At 55.7% G+C, this 23352-nt stretch overlaps 3 protein-coding genes across 3 annotated transcripts; 1 reads left to right on the top strand and 2 right to left on the bottom strand.

Annotated features, from left to right (window-relative positions):
* Positions 1-25: 25 nt before the first annotated feature.
* On the bottom strand, positions 26-4694 carry WDR6 (WD repeat domain 6). The gene is given in 8 exon segments (XM_040590492.1): positions 26-904; positions 1011-1129; positions 1338-1454; positions 1650-1745; positions 2084-3536; positions 3629-4199; positions 4201-4505; positions 4585-4694. Coding segments are annotated over 8 exon segments (3318 nt in total). The 5' UTR covers positions 4688-4694; the 3' UTR covers positions 26-350.
* Positions 4695-4903: 209 nt separating this feature from the next.
* P4HTM (prolyl 4-hydroxylase, transmembrane) lies at positions 4904-23321 on the bottom strand. The gene is made up of 9 exons (XM_040592386.1): positions 23031-23321; positions 22879-22960; positions 13355-13545; positions 12232-12328; positions 9379-9541; positions 7577-7762; positions 7082-7172; positions 6381-6504; positions 4904-5129 (listed from the first exon to the last, which is right to left on the bottom strand). The coding sequence occupies exons 1-9, from the start codon at positions 23286-23288 to the stop codon at positions 4906-4908; spliced, it is 1416 nt and encodes a 471-aa protein (XP_040448320.1). The 5' UTR covers positions 23289-23321; the 3' UTR covers positions 4904-4905.
* LOC121087413 (secreted frizzled-related protein 5-like) lies at positions 13692-21721 on the top strand. Its single transcript, XM_040592387.1, has 4 exons — positions 13692-15998; positions 16763-16935; positions 17881-17967; positions 18820-21721. Exons 1-4 carry the CDS (start codon positions 15673-15675, stop codon positions 19152-19154), a joined length of 921 nt encoding a protein of 306 aa, XP_040448321.1. The 5' UTR covers positions 13692-15672; the 3' UTR covers positions 19155-21721.
* Positions 23322-23352: the final 31 nt, after the last annotated feature.

Raw genomic sequence — 23352 nt, 5'->3', positions numbered from 1 at the left:
CGTGTTGTGGGGAGCAAAAGGCCACCCACGGCCCTCAAGCTTCCAGAGCTGGGCGCTGGTGCTCAGCACCCTCCTGAGCAGGTTGCTCTCTGGGACCAGGGCTGGACAGCCCGGATGTGGGTCCCTCACACCTTGGGGAGGAGGAGCTTCTCCTGGGCAGGGTGGGCTGATGACCACACTCCTCTAGTGCCTGGGGAGCAGCAGGCTTGTCCAAGAGGGGTCACATCTGCCTTCTCCCTTGAGAGCACCGGCCTTGAGCACCCCAGATGCGGCTGTGCTGTCTGCGAGGGAGCCGAGCACGCCTGTCCCCTCCAGAGGGGCCACATCGCCATGCAGACTGTGTGACCACATCACAGGGGCTGCGGTGACGGGCAGAGCACAACTGCAGGGTGTGTGCTACTCACCTGTCCCGTTACTGGGGAGCCTCTGGTGGAGGGGGCTCGGGGGGGGGCCATGCCACACAGCATCTCCAGGCCCTGCCCGCAGAGCACACAGTAGTACCGCAGCTGCCCCCCAGCCTCCCTCACCTCCCAGCAGTCCAGCTCGGCCAAGTCAGGCACGTGGAAGAAGGTGGTGCTGAGCTCGTCCAGCCCGCCTGGGTGCCGGTGCCACAGCGTCAGGCGCTGGTCCACAGAGGCAGAGAGCAGCAGGTCTGGCCGCAGCACCCGGATCCCTGTCACGTGGGCAGCGTGGGCACAGGGCCGGGCCACCCGCTCCAGGACGTGCAAGCAGGTCCCCCCTGCGGCCTCTCCCCCGCCCAGGGCCACCTCCAGCAGGCAGACGTGAACGGAGCCATCATCGCTGCCGCTGGCCACCAGGTAACGTCCCTCCGGCATCTCGCGGATGTGAAGGCTGTTCACACCGCAGCTGTGGGCCATGACGGTGAGCAGTGGTGTGCCCAGGGCTGGGAAAACAGGAGAGTAACCGTCACCTTGGTCAGAGAGAGCAGAGGAGCCACCAGCGTGGCCTCCCTTGGGAGGCAGAGCAGAGCCGCCGGTAGCTGCACCCACCCAGGGGCTGCATCTCTCCCTCTGCTTGCTGCAGGGTGGCCGCCGCCTCCGCGATGGGGCTGGTGATGTCCCAGAAGGCGATGCTGCCATCGGTGGCTGCACTGCACAGGAGGTGCCTCCTAGAAGGGACATGTTGGGGGAGCCTCTGGCCATAGCCCTGTGGCGGGCAGACCCAAGGGTCCCCATCAAGACCCGGGGAAGTGGCAGAACAGCCCCTGCAGACTGACTTCTCCCTTCCCTCCGCCTGCTGAGCTGCTGGCTGCCTTCCCTGCAAGCACAAACACTTCCCAAAGTCTCAGCAGCTGCAGCACAGCGTTCAGGGCTCACCTCTCCCCTCCTGCCCGCGTGTACAGAAACGCTTCCACCTTCAGCACACAGCGCTGGTGGTGAAACGACTCTGCCACCAGCACCAGCTTCCGAGCAGCCTCCAGCAGCCCAAAGACCCTGTGATGGGGCAGAGGAGGCAGTTGGCTGTGGGAGAAGCGGGCTCCAAGCACCTCTACCCCCACTTCCCACCATGCGCCATCCTGCTCCCAGCTGGCTATATCCATGGCAGCAGCCTCTCCTGCAGAGCCTGCTCTGCTCCCGTCGTCAGCCCCAGCTCTGCTCTCCCTGCCAGGCCCAGTGACGGCTCCTCACCGGACTGATCCGTCGCTGCAGGCAGCAGCCAGGAACTTCCAGGGCATGGGCAGCTGCTTGGTGCTGGTCCCAGGAATGACCGAGAGGGACATGTACCTGCAGCAAACACATGATGCTCGCTGCCTCAGGACGCCTGCAGCCCCAGGGATGCAGGTGGCCCAGCAGAGCAGCCCAAGCCCAGCATGGGATGCAACTCTGAGCAGTCAGAGATAACGAGAAAAAGACTGAGCCTTTCCCTAAGCCCAAAGGCCCCTTGAGGCCCAGCCACTGGGCACAGGACACCAGGGGTGCACAAAGCCACGCTGGCTCCTTCTGCCTCAGCAGGGCCCACAGCCGCACAGAGCAGGTATCCCAGTGGAAACCAGTGCTGTTCCCAATACCTGTCTGGACTGTGGCCACTGCTAACCCTGCCTCGGGCAGGCCTTGAGCATCACCTTGTCTCTGGGTCCATCTTGATGAGCTTGTGCCTGTTCTTCTTCCGCTCCCAGTGCTCGTCCAGGCGGTGGGAGCCCACATGGATGACCTGGCAGGCCACGGCGCTCTCGGAGGCTGGGTCCCTGGCACACAACAGCCGGTAGCACTCGATCTGTGCCCGGCCACCCGCAGAGAAGAGCAGGACAGACAAGCCCTCATCCCCGAAGCCTTTGTCCCCAGGTCCCACGGAACTGGCCAGCGCTAGGGCCCTCACACTGGAAACATGATCACTGAGCCGGGCAAGGGGCACGGCCGCCCGGGAGCACTCGCTGAGCACCAGGATGCAGGCCATGGTGTCCTCACTGCCGGTGACGAAGATGTTAAAGGTGGCATGGCCGGGCACCTCCACTGCCCCCAGGCGCCGCACGCAGGTGATCTCCCGCCCGTGCAGGGAGGCCAGGAGCACCTGCTGGTCACAGGGCTCGGCCTCGCGGTGGTACAGCATCACGTCCCCACACTTGATGAAGGCGAAGGCCTCGGCCAAGGGGCTGCTGCAGTAGCTCCAGGAGCGATGCCCCCCACCGCAGGGGATGCAGTGGAGATTCTCGCCAGTCCTGCTGCTCCACACCACGAAGTTGTCAGCGTGAAAGCCCATCACGAGCAGGTCCCCATCCGGGGTGAAGCGCAGCTCCTCGATCCACTGCAGCCCTTTGCAGGGCCTGTGCTTCCGCAGAACCTCCAGTTGCTGGTCCCGCAGGCGGAGTTGGCGGTAGACGCCATCCCGGCCGGTGCTGTAGATGTAGTCCCCGTGGCAGGTCACCGAGGTAACCCCTGTCTTCCCATGGAGCCCGAAGAGCATGGACACCGGGGCCTCAAGGGGAAGAGCCCCTTTGTGCACCAAGCGAGAGGTCTCCGACTCGCTGCTGGAGCCCTCGCCGCCTGGGTTGGTGCCACTGCAGGTGATGCCAGCGCTTTCTGCAGCCCGGCCCGAGCAGCCACTGCAGGGGAAGAGGAGGAGGGAGCCACGGCGGTCCCCGCAGAGCAGGAGCCCTGCCCGGGGCAGGAAGGCGGCGCAGGTGTGCCAGCGCTGCCGGCAGGCGGGCAGCAGGTACCGCCCCATCAGCCGCACGCCGGGCGCCCGCCCGGGCCGGTGCGCGACGTCCAGCCACAGCAGCTCCCCGTCGGGCCCGGAGGCCAGAAGGGCGGCGGCGGCGGCGGGGGGCAGCCCGGGCCGAGGGACCCAGCCCAGCCCCCGCACGGCTCCCTCGAACGGCCGCAGCCGAGCGGCCGCCCCGGGGCGGCTCAGGGCGAACAGGAGGAGGCGACCGTCGCCGCCGGCCAGGGCGCAGAGCGCCTCGTCCCCGCCGGGCAGCGGGGCGGCCGCCAGCATCCCGCGGGGCCCGGCGGCGGCGGGGGGGCAGCACCGGCGCCCAGCGCCCCCGCCGCCGCCTCGTAGGCCGCCAGCTCGCCCGCCTCGCCCAGCGCCAGCACCCGCCGCGGCCCCGCCAGCAGCACGGCCCGCGGCCGCCCCGGGGCCCCCAGCGGGATCGCGCCCGGCGCCGCACGCCGGGGCCGCCACAGCCGCACGCCGCCGTCGTCGCCGCCCGTGGCTAGGCGGCCGCCGGCGGGCAGCAGGGCCAGGGCGCGCAGGGCCCCCCGGTGCCCGCGCCGCGCCCGCCGCACGCCGCCGCCGCCGTCCCACTCCAGGCAGGCGCCGTCCTCCCCCGCGCTCACCGGGTGCGGCCCCCGCAGCGCCACGGCGGCCACCCGCGCCCCGTGCCCGTAGCACACCAGCAGGCAGGCGCCCGCCCCGTTCCCGTCCCCGCCGCCCAGCTCGCCCACGGCCCAGAGCCGCACGCTGCGGTCCTCGGAGGCGGAGGCCAGCAGCCCCCGCGGCGCCGAGTAGCACAGCGCCAGCACCGCGCCCCGGTGCCCGCGCAGCCGCTGCCGCGGGGCCGCCGCCGCCGCCGCCCGCCACACCACCACGGTCCCCGCCGCCGTGCCGGCCGCCAGCGCCAGCCGCGCCCAGCCCGTCCCCGCCAGCACGGCGCAGCGCAGCGCCCCGGCCCCGCCGCAACTCGCCCGCTGCAGCCAGCGCCCGCCGCCCCGCCACTCGTAGAGCGCCACGGCCCCCGCCGCCCAGCGCCAGCGCCAGCCGCCCGCCCGCCGTCCAGCGCGCCTCCCACACCCGCGCCCCCAGTTCCCGCGCCGCCCCGCCGCCGCACGCCGCCAGCTGCGCCCCGCCGTCCGGTCCGCCGGCCCGCACCGCCAGTACCGCCAGCCAGCGCCCGCCGAAGGCCGCCACCCGCCTCGCCGCCCCGGGGCCGCGCTCGGCCCGCAGCCCCAGCACGCTGGCCTCACGCAGCACGCTCCGCCGGCCCGCCGCCGCCGCCGGCCCGCCGCCGCCGCTCAACCGGAACGCCACCACCTCCGGGCCCGTGCCTGCGGGACACCGCGTCAGCCGCCGCCGCCCGGCCCGGCCCATCCCCATCCCCATCCCCGTCCCCGTCCCGCCGCTCACCCGCCAGCAGCACGTCCCCCGCGAACTCCAGCGCCGTCACCGGCGCCACCAGCGCCACCGACTCCATATTGCCGCCGCCGCCGCCACCCGGCCCGCCGCCCATTGGCTGAGCCCCGCGCGCCGCTCCCGCCCCGCCCGCTGCCCATTGGCCGCACCCTGCCGCCCCGCCCCCAGAGCACGCGGACGCGGCTCCCGACTCGACACGCTTTATTGGCGCGCGACGCGGCCCCGCCGCACACGTGGCCCGCGGCCCCGCCCAGCGCGGGAAACGGCCCCGTGCGGGCGTCCCGCCCCCCCCATCCCCCCCCCGCCCCCCCCATCCTACAGCTCCAGGTGCACCCCGCTGTAGGCCTTATCCACTGTCCACTCGCCCGGGGCTCCGGCTCCGGTCCCGGCCCCCGCGTAGCGCTCCATCTCCTGCTGGAACTGCAGCTGCCGCCGGCGGTTGGGGTCCACGTTGATCCAGTTGTTGGCGATCCACTTGGTGCCCTGGGTGACCAGGCAGCCCCCGTGCAGGGCGAAGTCATCCAGCTCCCCCACCCAGCCTGCGGAGCAAAGCCCCGTTAGCAGGCGGTGAGCTGCGGGGACCGCACAGGCAGGCACAGCAAGCAAATGCCGGCTCTCCTGCCCACGGTGCCTGCTTGGATTTTAGCTCAGATAAATCTCACGGGAGTTGGCTCCTCCTGGCAACCTCCCGCCTTAGTGCCACCCCACCCCAGCACCTACCAGGAGTTCAGCAGGGCAGGGCCCCCGAGTGCAAAATGCTCGCTGCCCCCACGTCCCTGCTCAGCACATAGGGCTCTCGGGCTCTGCACCACCATTGCTGTTTTTCCCAACTCTTCCCAAAAGGGGAGGCTGGCATGGAAGAGATTGGTGCTGCTGCTAGAAGGCCTGTGGAAGTCAAGACGCTCGCAGCCCCATTAAGAGACTGCATTTCAGCAACTCTAAACGATCCTCTCTTTACAGAGGTCCCACATTTTTTTTCTGTGGCAGACTTGCAGCAGCAGCCGTCTTCCATTTAGGAACAATTTGCTCATAAAAACACAACGGGGCTCTTCTTACAGGAGAGCGATGGTCTTGATATTATCATCTAACAGCCCAAATACTGGTCTGTTGGAAACATGGGCTGCTCTCTGGGGACCAGGGATGCTATGCTCCTTCTTCCCAGCACCACTCAAAATCTGCCATCGAAACACTCTGGAGTCACACTCAGCAGCAGCCTGGAAGATTCATGTCAATTCCCCAGCCTGGCTGTCAGGGAAAACTGCACTGTGAGAAAAACAGCCCCAAGGATGCGTATCATCAGGCTGCAGCTGAGCTATAAAGCAGGAGTTGGCCCCAAGCACAGCAGAGCCTTGCGCAGGGCAGCCCATGCCTGCCTGTGGTGCAGAGCTGATGGCCGTGCCTTTGTCTACCTCCCCTCCCCACTGCTTTGGGCAACACCACATCAGTGAAACATTGTGAATTGCAGACCAAGTTCCAGCAGGAGTTTCAGCTTGCACAGCGGGACAGGAGGCAGCTAGTGATGGATAGCACAGCCAAGGTCTTTGTTTGCTAGCTAGTCCCGTCCCCCTAAGACATCAGGAGCCACTGACCTACTGCCTGTAAACAAAGGCCTTTCAGAGTCAGGAAGCTCCTGCTCAGCTGGTGACAAACAGACTCCACAGTTCCCACTAGCAGGCAGCTACCACCCTTTGGCTTTCTTCTGAGCTCCCAGCTGCTGCAAGAAGACGACAGCCATCACCTCCCACAGTCCCTACCCCTCCCAAGAGCTGAGTCTTGAAACAAGCCCGTACCTTCTCCGTCTGACAGGTAGTTGTACCAGAAGACAGCAGTGCCTTGCTGAGGTTTCACTCGCAAATTGCCCTTGTCACAGTTTTTCCGAGTATCTCGCAGGTCAACGTCGTTCTGGATCAGAGACTGGCAAGAAACCACAGAGAAGGTGTCGCAAACAGGGCTGGAATGAAGCACATGCACTGGGCTGCCACTGCCGCCAGCCATCATCCTGCCCTTTGCCTGAACACCCCACAGGGACAGCTCGAGGCTGACGCTGGGCAGGACGGGGCTTTCACAACCCTGCCAGAGCAGCCAGTTCCAGTCTCCTGGAGGTCCATAACCTGTTTCTGAGCAGCCACTCATTCCTTAACACATAGCCTGACAGCAGCACAACATACCTGCCAAGACTCAGTCTGAGGAAACCTGCCCAGACAGAAGCCAGCAGGACCCATGGTGGGGTGGCAGCAAGGCCAACAGACCACCCCTCGTGCCTCTGAGCGGGGAGAGCCCTGCACCTCTTCCCTCTGCCTCAGAGGGAAGAGGCCATAAGCGGAGCACAGCTTTCCCATGGTCTAGCTATGGAAGGCTAACATTCACTGACTTCATGCACCAGACCCCTTCTGCAGCCACAGCGAATAAAGACTTTCAATAATATATTGAATAAATATTGAATAAAGACTCAAAAGTCCCCAGGGGTAACACGTAGGCAAGATTCATTTACCATCTCTTCGTACGTCCTGTTATCAGCTATAGGAAACACTGTTTCGCCTCCCCCTGTCACATTGTTCAGGTAGAACAGCACCGTCACATACCTGCAAGACAGAGTGGCTGTCAGGGGACACAACGCACAGGAGGAGGCACAGAGAGGCTGTCCGTACCCTGCCCCTCCACCATACATACAGCGGTTCCTCCAAGACCTCACAAAATATGATTTACATCATCAGCTTTTCTCCAAGAGCAAGACAAGGACAACAAAGAAAACGTCCACCCATAACAGTGAGAGTGTGTTTCTAGCCTCTGGCGGGGATGGCCCAGCAGCTCTGCAGAACCACTCTGCCCTCCCCGTGTGGTTCCACAGGATTCACACACCTCCCCCTTCACACCAGCCATCTCCAGAGCCGGTTTGTGAGCCCACCACCCCAGCACTGAGTCCCATGCGAGGTGAGGCGACACAGCTCTCCACGCCTCTTCCAGACCGTGCCAAGGCAGACTGTACCGGCAGGAGGTCTCAAAGGGAGCGCTTTCATTGGCGACCAGCTTCGTGTGGCTGCAGGCAGTCTCGGGGAAGACGGGGCCGCTGTCCATGTGGGCATGGTAGTGCCCTCCTTGGTCGTACCGCACAACCTGGAGGGGCTCACTGTGCTCCACAATCTCGGGGGGCAAGCGAGTCAGGCGCATTACTCTGGGGAAGAGCAGAGCAGGGCAGGTGAGGGGAAAGCATTGTCACCCCAGTCAGCCACTACTCCCAAGCAGCGAATAAATCCAGAGAACCCCCTTCCCCAACAGACCGGAGAGACGGATGGGCTGCAGCAAGCATGCCAAGAGATAACTAGGTCCTTACAGGTCTGATGGACCGTCAGTATCGGCTCAGAAAGTCCTCGTCAAGGTTAATAAAAAAAACCCCAAAACCGAAGGGTGCATCTCCAGCAGGACTGCTCTCAGCAAGACTTTACTTGCTCAGCAAGATCCCTTCTGTGTGTGTCCCTGGAGCCTTCACGTGCCATCTCATCGCTTCTCTGGACTCCTGCACACCACCTACAGACCTCAGGGGCAGTGAGCAAAGCACAGGGCCCCTGCCGAGAGTGACAGAGAGACTAGCTCTAGGAATATTCTTGTCACCTAACTCACCTTTCCCTGTTGCCTTTTCAGCAGCCTCCCCCCAGGGCAGAGGGGCACTGGAAGTGATCAAGGAGACCGGAGCCCTCCTGCTCTGGGATTTTTCCGCTGCTACATCTGAGATCATCCCCAAGGTAAGCAGGTACGTCTTGAGACCTGCCAAAGAACACTCAGAGCTCTGAGAATCTGGACCGGTGAAGCCCTCAGGGCAGGTGCAAGGGGAACACAGCATCCAGGTAGGATGGCAAAGCCCCTCCAGGCACCGCATGGTCCCAGGGAGGACTAACAGCCTCCTTCAGCGCTACGTCTTCACATCCTCATAGCAGCAGCCAACTGAAGAGTGTAAAAGCAGTACGCTGATGCCTGTGTGCGCTGGCTAGCTGGCACAGAGAAGGTGGCAGCCGCAGCCTGCTCTAATCAAGGCAATATGCGACCCCATTCTCCTGCTGGAATGCACTGAAGAGAAGGAGTGGCCAACAGCTGTTTTCAAGCCTCGGGACAGATTTTCCCCACCCATGTTCTGGGCAAGGACCAGCACCACAAGAACAAGAAACTCTCCAGCCAATTATCTGAAACTCACCACGGCTAAACCATTTGGCCTGCGTGCTGGGTTTTCAGCGCTTCCCAGTACCAAATCTGATATGAAGGGAAGGGTAGGAGGTTCCTCCGTCTGCCGTGAGCTGCCTTGATATGTGTGCTTGGAGGATTAAACTAACTTGGCTTACTTGAGGTGGAGTCGTGCTTGTTAAAAAGTCAGCTCTGAGCAGCTAAGACAGATTTCAGTGAAATGCATGAGTAACTAAGGCAAATGACAGTAACTACTGGCACCCAGACAGCATTGGAAACAGACAGTTTCTCCCAGTAAGCTCATTTACTAATTAGAATGAATTTTTCACATTATGCCAAGTCTTCCTGGTTTTATAGGGCTGTTCCCAAAAGTGAATGGAGATGCTGAAAGGTCTGATTTTTCTTTTTCCTTTTCCACAGGACAATACAAATTCTTGTTCTAATGAAAACCTCCTCTCCCCATTTTCTGTCTGTGTTCATTGCTCTTTATACACTCCAAAGAGTTTCACAGCATTAGGAAGTGTGACTATTAGCAAGTTTGCCACCGCCTCTCCCAGCACAGGCGGTCCCCGTGCCTACACAAACCCAACCGCCCCTCGGCTGCCGGGCCCTTACCTTTGCCGTATGGCTCTCATGACCTGGTGTGCCCCCTCGCCCTGGTACAGCCAGGTGTGCTGGCTGTTGCGCACCAAGTCACTCATCTTCACTTTCTGGCTTCCCATGTACTTGTGGAAATCACGGATATTCAATTGTTTGAACTCCTCCAAACTCAGCACGCCTATGGGAAGAGAGGAAAAGCTGGCTGAGCTTGGCACAGGTAATAGCTCTTGGTGTCCTGTACTCAGAGGAACCACCAGCTGAGGGCAATGCACAGATCACCTTCCTCAAACAAACCCCCTTCAGGGTCCACCACTGTGCCCACCATGGGCTGAACCCCCTACGTGCAGCATTGCGGGCCCCGGCAATACCCTCACCTTTCGCAGAGCGGGGGCCGTACAACAGCCTGCAGAAGCGAGCCGTTAGCTGCCGTGCAGGGTCAGAACTGGGACAGGCAGAATACCATTTTGAACTCTAAAAAGCTCCTAAAACACACAAACCAATCCATCAAGAGAAATAGCTGCTACAGTTCTAACATGTGCACCGCCACAGCCAAAAAAACCCAGTGCCACCTGATGCCCTCGGGCTTGTTACCTAGATATTTAAATAATGTCTTTAAGAACAGAGTGGGACACCTCAGACCACATTTTCTACAAGGCTTTGCAAACTAATTAAAAAAAGCCAAACCCAAAACAAGCAGTACATTCTTCTGCATTTGTGTAATTGCAAAACACAAGCAAGGAATACAACAGAGCACAATCTTCACAGTCTTGCGACGTTGCGTAAGTAGAAGTAACAGAAAAGTGAGAGGGTAAAAAGTGGTTTCTACTAAAACAGGTATTTCTTGTTTGCACTCAGCTGGCCTCGGCAAGGGATGGACTTCTGCCTTTGCTAGCTTCAGAAAAATCCTCACATTTGTTGCTTCCCCTTTCCGAATGTCCTGGTTTCACCCAGAATCAGAGTTAATTTTCTTCTCAGTAGCCAGTACAGTGCTGTGTTTTGGGTTTAGTATGAGAATAATGTTGATAACACACTGATGCTTTTAGTTGTTGCTAAGTCACGTTTATAACTAAGTCAAGGACTTCTGTTTCTCAGGCCCTTCCAGTAAGAAAGCTGGAGGGACACAAGCAATTGGGAGGGGACACAGCCAGGACAGCTGACCTGAACTAGCCAAAGGGACATTCCATACCATAGAATGTCATGCTGAGTGTATCAGTTGGCAGGGGGGTTGGCTGGGCAGGCGATCGCTGCTCAGGGACTGGCAGGGCATCAGTCAACAGGTAAGTGAGCAACTGTACAGTGCATCACTTGCTGGGTCTTTTTCCATCCTTTTTGAATTTATTCACCCTTTCCCTCCCTCATCTTGTCATTGTTATTGTTATTATATTTTATTTTATTTCAATTATTAAATTATTATCTCAACCCACGAGTTTTACCTTTTTCCTGATTCTCCTCCCCATCCCACCAGGGCAGCGGGGGAAGTGAGCGAGCGGCTGCGTGGTGCTTAGCTGCTGGCTGGGGTTAAACCACACCACTGACGAAGGGAAGCCTCACGCTGGGGATCAGGTCCCCGAGGCCAGAGCGTGCAGCGTGCTGCACTGGGCTGCCCAGCAGCCAGCACGCATCGTGGGCAGCAAGCAGAGCTCCTCAGGCTGCAAACCCAGTGTGGCTGCGGGGCCAGCTCTGCTCGCTGGGCACACAGCACCCTCCAGCAGGAGGAAGGAGCAGCCACGAGGGTCAGCCTGGGACAGCTCCTCAGGTGCCAGTGGGCATGACCAAATTATCCACTGTTATTATTTCTAGTGCCTCCCTGTCCCCACTTCCCTTTACTCCATGTGGTCTTTGATGAGCAGTGCCACATCCAGGTTGTGACCTGGTCTCCTGGTGTCACATACCAATCTAACAACAGAGGGAAGCAGCACTCTGGAAGCAAGGTCCTGCCAAGAGCACTTTAACAGGACCTTTGATTTGTTAATGTCCAGAATGGTGGAAAAGCCACTGAGGACTCAGTCATACGCTCCTACCCCTGCCAAGAATGCCACCAGCCTGGAGGAGGAGGGCACGAGATGCCCTCCGGATATTTAGCCATTCACAAGGGTACTGCTTCAACTCCAAAGCAGCTCCTCCTGGGCAGCTCTCAACGCCAGGTCACTGGAAGAGAGCACACAGAGCCTGTGCGTTCACTTAATTTGATTAGGAAACAGAGAGTTGCCTAATTGAGGCCACTCTAATTAGAGCAGCAGAGGTTAGAACGCACATCCAGACCAGTGGGAGCCCTTGGGAGACCGGGAGCAGGAAGGGCAGGAGTGGCTTCATGGAATACAGAGTTTGCAGCAGCAGAGAGGGGGGTCAGCAATAAAGGCTGACCAACAAGACCACTCCCACCTTCATTTATTCCGCCTTCCCCTGCCAGTGATGCAGGGCTCCCAGCTTTCTGCAGAAGCCTTCCTGAAAACAGTGGGGAAGTGGAAGGCACACCTTAACACTTGCAGCCCAGGTAACAAGGTATGTAGTCAGAGCCAGAGCGGTCTCTCAGACCATGGGAGCAGAAGTGCACCCTGACAGTCCTGTTGCAGGGGAGTGTGAACAGGTGCAGAGCTGTGTTCTTGACCTGCTTCTGCAAGATCCAAGCCCAGGCAGCGGAACTAGTCTGCTGCTAGAGTCGTGATGAAGGGGCAGGATTGCTGCAATGAGAGGTTTACCCTGAATTTACTTTTCTGCGAAGGTCTCTAAAGCAGTGTTATTGTCCTTTGAAGAACACATCTAGAGAAACGTGCCTGGGCAGGGACACAGCTCTTGCTCTGCCCCACATGGTTGTGCGAGGCATCCAGCATGCTGAGGGAAAAGGGATTCCCATGGAGCTGCTCTTACCGTTTCCATCAGGATCAGCCTTGACTGCAGCATACATCTCCCGGATGTTTTCAGGGGTCATCCACCTGCCGTTCCCAAGCCGGGTGTGGGTCAACACCTGAAATTCATAAATGGATCAATACCAGGCACTGGTTTCTTGTACTACTGAAACCCTACAGATTCCCTGCTTGAGGCCTGGCAGGCTCTCCTCTGCAGCACATCAGCCAGCCAGGCGTCAGCGCATCTCTGCAGAAAGAAGATTACAGTCAGGATCATCTGGCAGCCACACACAGTGTGTGGCTGACGAGCGCTGTTATTTCCAGTTTAGGTCATGGCAAATGACTGCTGGAACTCGGTTAACCAGTCCTGAGGTGGAGGGGGCACAGCTTTTTCTCTTGAAGGGAAAGGAAAGCTATTGACGATAAAAGTGAATGCTTTTACTTGTCCAAAATAAAAGCCTGGAAAAAAATGCTTCCTTTCCACATGGACAGAGAGATGCAGAAACCTGGAGAGGTCTCAGCAGGCTCTGACCTCCAGAGAAAGGAGCCTTGCTCTGGGTCATCACTGGTGCAGCTCCCCACACTCCACAGCTCTTGCTGTCCACAGGACAGTTCACACCCCAAGCCCCACCTGAAACAGGAGCCTGGGGAGGGACATCCTTGAACTGCCAGCACCTGCCCTGATGCACCCTACCACACAGGACAAGGGTGCTGAAGAGCTGTGGACAAGGTGCTCACTGTCCCCCTCTGGGCTCATTAATTGGGGGGGGTTGGCTTTTTTTTTTTTTTTTTTTTTTTTTTCTGTGACTTTCGCACAGTCGGCCAGCTCCCCACAACGCAGTGCCTACGCTATAAACACACTTCCCTGGGACTCCGGGTAAGAGGAAACCCACAGCACAGGGAACATTTTACCCAGCACATTCAAAACACACATCTGCCAAGGCAACAGCATGACAAGTGCTGCACACTTCCCCACAAACTTCCATGCTCAAAGCCTGTCTTGAGACATGAAATTAAGCAAATACTGATCAGTATATATGGGGTCTGGCCTTAACCAAGAACAAGAGTAATGAAGAAACCATCTGAAGAGGGGATCTGCCAGAAGGTCCCCCAGCAAACCTCCTCCAGTCTGCCCTGCACTCTACCTCTTTGAGCTGCAGCTGCCCATCCTGATTGTGGTCCAGCAGATTGAAAATGTCCATCTGGCTGATTTCTATCATTTCCATGGCTTCCTCATAGTCATCCGTTGGTAGGATCTGACTCTTCTGCAGCCCCTTCAGTTGTGCCAGATGGACGATGAGCTTGCACTCCTCCTCTGTCAGGAAGTTGGGAATTTCTGCAGCAAAAGTGTCAGCAGCAACAGAGACTGAGGAACTGTTACAGTGGGACCCTATACCAATGGCAGGCCACTCAAGGGAAAAAACCACAATAGGTGAGGGGGAAATTGAGGAACTGCCTAAGTCTGGGACATTCAAACACATCCACCCTTCTACCAGAAGAGCTCTCAAAGAGCATATACCACACACCTGAGCTGCTGGAGGCAGGTATTTTTACAGCAGCAGTTCCTAAATGTTTGGATCCAGGGGTCAAGCCCTTAAACTCTCTCACAGATACCACAATGGACAAAGGAGTGAACAAACACATGCATATCACCACATATTATCACTTCAAAGGTGACATGTGGATCACAGTCTGGGAACTGCTGCTCTACAGGAAGGGAGGCCAAAAATCTTTACGGTGGGCAGTGATGATGGCTAGGGTTTCAGGCTTCTTGCTCTCACGTGGAGAGGACAGCACTTTGCACAACACCAACTTTTCAGGGGAACCTGGCACAATACTCTACTACGAAACTCAAACAGCAAGCAGAAAGCTTCCAAACTTATTCCCACTCATTCCCCCACTAAAAACGGTCTTCAAATGCAATATTAAAGGGGGAGACACTGCACATGGCAGATGCCAAATCCATACCCAAGTAGCATCCCGGTATTGCCAGCTTTCCTTTGCACCGCAACACCAGCAGCAATCAGGCAATACCAGGATCCCAGGCAAATTTAAATGCAGAGAAATCCACCGATGACTATGAGGCTAAGGGATTTCTAGCTGCACAGCGCACTGGGCATGCATTTGCAAAGTGCTGGCGAGGTCCTGTTCAACAGTACCGTGGCTGGGAAGATCCTTCTGGCTGATGGCTGTCACTGCTACAGCGATCTTGTTACCAGCTGCTGAGACTTTTGAAGAGCGAAAGAAAAGCCACCGAAGCAGGACAGGTTTAGGCCCAAGGTCCTGCTCTCCAAATTGCATGGCTCCTGCAAGTATGTGCCAAGGACACATTATACCTCAAATACAGCAGCAATCCCCAAAGGGGGGGGGGGGGGGGGGGCAGAAAAAAAAGTTAATTACTTCCATGACCTGAAATCAACCCTATCAGCTCAAACTGTCAATAACCAGTTGGCTTCTTGCTAAGTACAGACCAGAACTAGCCCTGCAGAAAATGAAATGTTCCTGGGAAGCCCCAGAAACACAATGCAGCCGGCTGTATCCGTAACACCCTCCGAGGAAACAATTTCCGCCACAGGCAGCGTGGGGTCCTTGTGCCAGAGGATGCTTCGGAGCCAGAGCTTCCACTGACTGGTTTGAACCTCATGGCATGGCACCAGGTCCGAATGAACTGTGTGCCCTGGCAAGCAACACCCCCAGTATTTCCAGTTCCCCAAACTGGGCTACAATAATGACCGCCTCTGGAATCTTAATTACGTACTGGAGGAAGGACAGTTGTGCTCTTCAGTGGTAGTAACGGGAATTTGGAATGAAGCAAAAATTTTGTTTACTGGAAAGCATGCTCTGTCATGCAGGTTGCAAGGTGAGGGGGTTTCCAGTTCACTGCTGCCAATCCCATCTGCAAACAACCTGACTCCACAGCTGCAAATTAGTTCCTCTCTACCCTCAGCTCTCTGAAACAGTTAACTTCTGGCTGTGAGACCATCCTATCTCCCTGCCTGCTCAACAATAGATCCAGCTAAACAAATGCCTCCTAATTGACTTTGAGCAACACTTGATTGCTTTTACAAAAAACAAAAGAGAGGAAAACATTGGGGTTTATGAAATAATGACTAATCCTGGAGCAAGAGAAAGGGGATGGGTTGGAGCACTGGTGTCAAACAGAGATTCAATCTTGGCTGAAAGAGCCTCAAGACACATGGGCCAAGTCATTCATCCCTCCCCAACTGCCCTCATTTCCACACCTGCTGATCTAAGCCAAACCCCTGCTAAAATCCAAACAATCAGGGCCGCTGGCAAATGAAAATTGGCGCATTGTCTTCCCCATGAGGGCTCTGAAAGGGCCACACTTAATGAGGATGGACTGACAGAGAGGTGGCTTGTATGCTATAAAAGGCGTCCCACAGTCTGGAGCAGCTCAGTCTGGGGTGCGCCGCCTGTTTGCCTGCTCTCGGCTCGCTCGAGCATGGTGACGACCCAGCGCAGGCACCCCTCGAGGTCGGGTGGCCCATGGCTGCTGGGACTCCTGGCGTGCCTGCTGCTCTGGGGCTCTCCAGGAGCCTGGGCGAGCTACCTGAGGAGATCCTCCAGCTGCACGCCCATTCCGCACCACATGGCCTTGTGCTACGATATCGGCTACTCTGAGATGAGGATTCCCAACCTGCTGGAGCACGAGACCATGCCAGAAGCGATCCAGCAGTCTTCCAGCTGGCTGCCCTTGCTGGCCAGGGAGTGCCACCCAGATGCTAGGATTTTCCTCTGCTCCCTCTTTGCACCAATCTGCTTGGACAGGTAAGATGTTTTTACAAGTTATTTCAGCTGTAGCAAGTAACGCTCCCCAAGAGTGCAACTGCATTTGCTTCTCAAGCGTGCAGTGTCATCAGCACAGTCCCCAAGAAGCTGCGCTGCCCCTCTCAGCAAGGGGCAATTGGATTACCCAGCAGGGACCATCCCTCTGAAAGTGAAACGTGAGCATTTCATCTCACAGGAGCAGAAACATTACGTTCCCTCCTCTGGATTTTCATGCTCTCCCACCCTAGGCACCGCTGCCATCTCCTCCAGCCGACCCCCTTGCGCACCGCAGCAGCTGCCAACACCCACCAGCTTCACCTCCCACCTCCCCTGCAGCCCCCAGCCCTAGCTCCTGCCCTGAACTCTTAGGGGGGTTCTCAGCCTGACAGTGTCAGCAGCAGAGAGAAATCCGAATTTGAAATCTGGTTTGAGATGCAGCCAGCACAGTACAGAGCTGCTAAGGAAACTGAGTATCTAATTAGGCACTTGTAAAGGTGAGCAGCCTTTGCACAACTAGCGAAGATCCTGGGGCAGTGGGAGGGACTTTTGGCAGCTGCCTGTATCAAACAGCCTCATCCCTCCTGTCCTCAGGAATTCGTTGTTTTCTGGACACGAATGTGCAAAAGACATCAAAGATCCCAAAATATCTCTGCTAGCGCTACAGTGCGCAGCACAGCCCCGCACGGCAGCAGTGCAGTGCCAGGGCTCAACCCTCAGCCTGCTGCCAGGGTCCAGAGGTGCTGTAATCCCCATCCCCTCCCCAGGCTCATCTACCCCTGCCGCAGCCTGTGCGAGGCCGTCAAGAGAAGCTGCGCACCCGTCATGGCTTGTTACGGCTACCCCTGGCCTGAAATCCTGAACTGCAACAAGTTTCCTGCAGATCACGAACTCTGCATCGCAGCAGTCTCCACAGATGAAAATTCCTCGAGCAGGAGAAGTAAGGATTTTTTTTTCTCTCGTATGTTTTCCATATGTAACACTGAAAGCTTAAAAGGATGTGCCTATGCCTTGTTTCTATTCCTAGTTTTTCTGGTTTTAAGCCATGTTTAGAAGAAAAATATTATGAATTCTGGTTCTGTTCTCTCCACTGTGAACCAGGAAACTCCACTGTGTCTAGGAAATTAGCGTAACATTGACTGCAGCTTGTTCCCCTCTCTACTGTATTCATGAGCTCCCTGGGAGCCATCAGACCACGCAGGGTTTGGGGCAGGGGCAAGGAATCGCTGTAAAAGCCTAATGCCCAGGCACAGCGTGAGAGCTCATGGTCTGCGGGCTCCAGGCTGCCAGATGTGCTTCCAGCAGAGCTAAGGAGCTGCAGCCCTGATCTTTCAGCTGTGTCCAGGGTTTAAAAACATGCAAAAAGAAATGTTTTGCAAGCCTTCTCTTTAAACATTGGGAAATACCACAAAGGAAAATGAGCCTCCGCAGGCATGAGTTACACGAGAAAAAAAATCTTTACGACTGAAAAACTAAATTAAACACCCAGATACTGATGAACACTAGGGGAGATTCGAGAGCAGTTAAAGGGAGAACAGATGCCTCATTTCACCATCACTGGATGGAGTCTGGCCATACCAATGGCTTTACTGTTTCATCCAAAATAGGAGATCTTCATTAAGCATTTTCACTGCTGCTTTAACATGCAGCAACACACACACAAGCCTAAACAAAGCATGACAAACAGCGTCTGCCCCAGCCACAGAAAGGAGAGCTTGACATATCCCACCCTGGTAGTCTGAGATAGCTCTCCAGGGACTGGGTAGGCTCAGGAAGAAGCACAACTCAGAAACAGCAAGCGACCACTCACAGATCTCAAATTTTCATTACGCCCTTTCCAGTGAAGCTTGACAAGGGTATTATAACCAAATTTCTGTTGCAGCAGTGCCCCGAGCCAGCTGCAAGGACTGTGAACTTGAGGAAGCCAGCACTGCCAGGGAGATCCTGGAAAACCTCTGTGCCAATGATTTTGGTGAGTTATCCCCACTCTTCCTCTCAATTGCTGCCATTCCTTCAAAGCAGCCAGGTAGTGGCACGGACAGAAAATGGCTTTGCCATAGCAAACTGACTTTGAGGAACCGCAGCTTTTACAGCAGGCCCCAGGAATTTTCATGTCCCAACTTACCTGTTGGGTAGCAGGAGGACCCAGCTCCAGGCAGCACTGAAGGTGAAGACTTGCTTTATTTCTGTGGACTCTGGTTTGGTTTAGGTCTGTGGCTGCTACGTACAAGCACTACTCTGGTTCTCCCTTGGAGGCTGACATTTCAATCAATGCCCATAAAAACCTTTAGCAACCCCCACGTTAGCTATTTCAAACTTCAATGCCATTGTTCTGGCTCACGCAGGTAGCAGCCCTGGCTTTGCTCAATCAGCTGGCAGGAAGTTTTCAAGATACTGTCCTGAATTCATTCACACAAACTTCATGGGGAAAAAAAAAAAAGGTTAAAAATCCTGGGCAGCTGGCAGTCATGCCACCTCCTGAAATCCCAGCTCAGACAAAAGCCAAGTAATGTGCATGAGACCAGGACCTTGATGCACCCACTTGCTTGTGTCTATGCTTCCTACAGGGTTTCTGCCCGTGCAGCAGTGCTGATACACCTTTGCCACTCCCACAAAGAAAGTGGAGTAAGAAGAATAGTGTTCAGTACTGGAAACTAATCTCAAATGAGAGCTTTTACAAATTCACTGCAATTACAAGAGCTTGGATGGATACATTGCCACATTACAGAAACTATAGCAATAAAGCCTTGCGTTGGCTGTGTGTTTAAGTAGGTAAGAGCTATGAAAAGTGAACAGAACTAACAGCTTTTTCCAACCCCTGTAGCAGTGAAAATCCGAATCCTGAGGAAGAACATGACCACCACCATCTCGGACTTCGACCTGGACCCCTCCAGGGTGGAGGTCCTGAAGCATGGCCCACTCCTCAGAACTGAAATCCCCACCAGGCTCCAGCAGTGGCTGGACATAGATGCTACCTGTGTCCACAACATCATGAGAGGCACCCATGCAGGCGTCTTTGTTGTGAGCGGCGAAGTACAGAGCGACAAAGTGGTAGTGAACAAGGCCTATGCCTGGCAGAAGAAGAACAGGAACCTGCACCAGGCAGTGCGGAGGTGGAAACATCACCGCTGCCCTGAACAGGCTGGCCGGAAGGTCTGAAAAATCTCAGTTCCAACAATAAGAAACTGCTCCCTTTCCTATGGCTAGAAAACTCCTTTCCCTGGCAGTTGGTGTTTTGGAGATGTACAGTCAATATGTTTAGGTGATTCAAAGCAGTCATAGCCCACAGCTAGGGCCTCACTGCAGATCTCCGTTTTACTGAGACAGAGTTCAGTAAAGGATGCAGATTTCATGTATTCTTCTCCCAAGGCTCTGCAGATCCAGAGTGATAGATGGCTTTGTGTAGGATCCAACATCACAACAAAACTGAACTCTGCAGCCAAGCACAAACTAGAAGAGACCTTTAGTAACAGCTCCTTCTAGCTCTCATCATCATCAACGCTGATAGACAGTTCAGCTTCGTTATTTGACCCTGAGACACTGATGCTGTTCAAGTGCCTGCTTGCTTTCTGTCCAGAGAGATTACACGCAAGTCGCCCTGACTGCTAAGTGATGCTTTGTGTGTAATGGAGCAAATATTTCACCCTTGAACAGTCTGAGGTAAATTAAGAGGGAGAGGAGCCCACCATGGCAATGCCCAGCCCCTTAAAATCTGAATGCTAAACTCTGTTCTTGAGCGGTCATTTAGGCTGTGCCTTCAGCTTGCTGCACTGAGACCTGATGAGCACCTGCACAGGTAAAAGGAAACAGCCGTTTTCGAGCAGGAGAGGTACAGAGCAAAGATAGCTGAGGGTTTCTGCATAACAGGGAAAACCATTTTTAAAAATCAGAAATTCAGTTTGGATCAGAAGATTCTGGTAACTGGGGAACTACCAAAGATATCAAGAGCCCTGAGAAAGAGCAGAGTGGGAACGTAACATCAGCTGTCTAAACCTCTACTTTGGTGCACGACAGCAGCTTCGCTTGGGACTCAGAGGTGAGCCCCAGCCACAGCACAATAGGAGCTACTTGCAGTTCTGATATGGGAGGAGGGGAGAAGTGTTACACAGCTGTCTGGCCTTCCACCTGCACGCAAGAAAGACAGAAAAGATGGCAAAACGCATTCTCAGCAACTTCTCTGCAGCTCACTCACCCAAGTAAGCAGGGATTGTAATTCCCTGAAGGAGTAAATACAGCTATAGTTCTACACTCCAGAACACAGAGCAGAAAACAGCAAATCACCAAATGAGAAAACAAGTCAGATTTCTACTGCCTAACAAAGCACGATCTGTGGAAAGTTTTCTACACTGGATTAAACTTGGGACTGAAATAAGGAAATAAGGGGGGAAATGGCTTTTGGGAGAAATGCATTCTGCGTTGTTTGCAATACCTGCAGTCTTGGTTGTGGAGACAGCCACCCTGTTTGATGGAGACACATTGCCTCCTTGTGCTCATAATGCACACCAACAACCCATGATGGGATTTCCTCTACCGATTTAGTGTGGGCCGAGATGAACGTTCAGGCACTCACACTGTAATTTAGTTGTGCCCTGACATTTGTGCAGTGATTACTTTTATTCCATGAGGCTCAAAAGAAAAACAGAGTGAGATTTCGTATTTTTATTCCTCCACAATGTCTTGTCTTGCAAACGGCCACCCAATTCACAGAATCTGCTGTCAGGTGGTCCCTGCAATAGCAGTATCTTCTGAACAGACTGCATTTGGAAAACACATCAGAACACATAAAAGCTCTGAAGGTTGAAACGGCTTTGTCTGGTACTTGTTTTCCATTAATAGGATTATTTGATTACTAGTGTTTCCTAACTAAAAAATGCACAGATGGTCTGACTTACAAGCTTTAGAAACAGTATCTCTTAGCCAGAGGGGGAAAAAAATAGGGCAGGGACTTTTTCAAAGCTCCACGAAATACGCTTGGGTTCTACGCAGATGACTTACCCTCATTTGAAAAACAAACCACAAGCTCCCCTACAGTGCTCAGTGCCATGCTCCAAAGCAGAGAGCTTACATTCAACCATTAGCGAGCCATCCCCTGCTGTAGTCCCACTACAACTTGCTCTGCTGAAAGCAAAGATCACAGACCAACCACTTACTTCCTTGAACTGTCTCTCACATGCCACAACACGCTCTGTTAAAGCCCCAGAAAGTCAAGAGTCCTTTCTGCTAGCGACTTCTGGGTTTGTCTTACACATCCAAGTTATATACATGCTTCCACTAATTTAAACAACAGAGGCACAATAAATTAGTTTTTTTTAAATCAGTTGATTTAGGTTGGTACTGTTTGCATAGATAGCGAAGCCTCTGGAAGTCTTTTTAAAGTCAGAGCTGGCTCCTGGCAGGTTCATCTGGGAGATAAGAGCTGTCTTGCGACTTGAGGTTTCTAAATAAGGGACTCCTTATCGAAGGACAAAGGAGAACAGACTCGTGTGGCATCTCACATGTTGAATGTCTGTCGCTGTCTGTGATACCATCCTCAGGGAGCAAAGCTTCCCTCGGAACTGATGGAGGTGCTGGAGTGACAAGTTAAAAGCTGTGGGATTACTGCCGCCAGGATCAACCTGCCTTTTACCAACTTCGGCACCTTCCTTGCAGGCCAGGATCAACTCCTTCACTTAAGTAGTACCGGTAGGGAACAGAAGGTGGAAACAAGAGCTTTCCCGAGTGATTTTTCCTGAGTAAAAAACCAGAGTGATTGCCCCAGACTGTGGTCCTGGTAATGACATCAGTTTTGTGATCGCTATCAGGTATCAGTTCCAGGTTGGTGTGTCTGTTTACTTAATGCCAGACAGAAATCCACTTAGAAATGTGCAAACCAGGAGTACCACATATGTAGAAATGACAAAAGGACTTTGTATATTTCCTCCAGATACTTACTGCATTAAAGGAGTTTAATAAGAAACCTATCTGATTTTATGACCAGGTTTTCAGTGCACATAATCTATTTGGAATGGGAAAAAAACCTCTCCTTTTATATTATTGAGAAAGCATCTAAAAGACTCTCAATGCTATCTTCTGAGAGACAACAGGTTTTCTCAAACTTTGCAATAGTAGGACTTTCGTAATCATCTGTCCCAAAAAATGAACTTGTATATTCTCAGTGGATTTCCAGAACACAGAGCTCAAGCTTGATCAATGAGACTTTACCAGTCACAGCAAAAAACACAGAAAAGTAAAGAAGGTTTTAAAATACTTGAAAGACAGATGTTGCATGGCTGTGTATTAGGGCAACCAGAAATACAGATAAATCTAGAACAGGACGCAAAATGGTGGAAGACATTAGATCTATCACTTCTCCTGTTACTCGCTTCCTCAGCACTGAGGCACCGACACTAAATTGCTTCATCATCATTTATTACCAAAAGTTTGGGGGTCTCTTGTCCCTTCCTAATACCGAGCAGCTTCTTCGAGGTCCTCTTCAGTGATCCGCTGTCTATTCAGGGCATTTTAAAGAGAATCTGAAAAACCTGGAAAGGTTAATCTTCCAAATTCTGCAAAGTGGGCCAAGCAGAAGCAGCAACCTCTGGGAATACGGTGTCAAAACGCCCTAAGCAACATCGCACGCTTTTTAACGCGGGCCCGCGGAACAGCGGCGCGGGGAGGCGAAGCAAACACGCGAGGAGCCGTTTCCCCCCGAGTGGGTGTAAGGCCGCGGCGGGGCCCGGGACCCCTCAGCCGGGAGGGCAGCGCGGACAGCGGGGCCCCCGGCCCTGCCCGCCGGTTCCCGGGTGGCCCCCGAGCCAGCCGCGGGCCGCCCGCCCGTACCGGCGCGCCTGAGGGCCGGCCCGTGCCGCTGCCCCGACGGCGGCGGGGGGAGGCCGGTACTCACCGAAGAGGAGCGGCTTGAGGCTGAGGGTGCGCACGGCGTGGGCCCTGCCGGGCACCAGCTCCACCCGCTGCGTGTGGCCCACCTGCGGGGAGAGCAGCGGTGAGCGGCGGCGCGGCCGCAGCCCCGGCCCCACCCCCCCGGCGCGGCCTTGCCTTGATGCCCTCGAGTCGCGGGAGGGCGCGGGCGGGCGGCGGTGGCGGCGGCGCCGGGGGGGCGGCGGGCGGCCCGCCGGTCTCGCCGGCGCTGAGGTGCACGAAGAGCAGCAGCCCCAGCACGTTGAGGACGTAGAGGTGGGCGAAGACCATGAGGACGAGGAAGTAGGGCCGCGAGCAGACGGGCCGCGGGCGGCCCCCCGGCGGGCCGGGCAGCGGGGAACCCTCCGCCCGCGCCGCCGCCGCCGCCGCCGCCATCGCGCCCCCGGCCCGCCAGGCCTCGCGCGTCACCCCGGCAACCGCCCAGCGTGCTGCGTCACCG

Source organism: Falco naumanni, chromosome 4, assembly GCF_017639655.2.
Source record: "Falco naumanni isolate bFalNau1 chromosome 4, bFalNau1.pat, whole genome shotgun sequence".
NCBI lineage: Eukaryota > Metazoa > Chordata > Aves > Falconiformes > Falconidae > Falco > Falco naumanni.
This window is presented reverse-complemented; position numbering and strand designations above follow the sequence as displayed.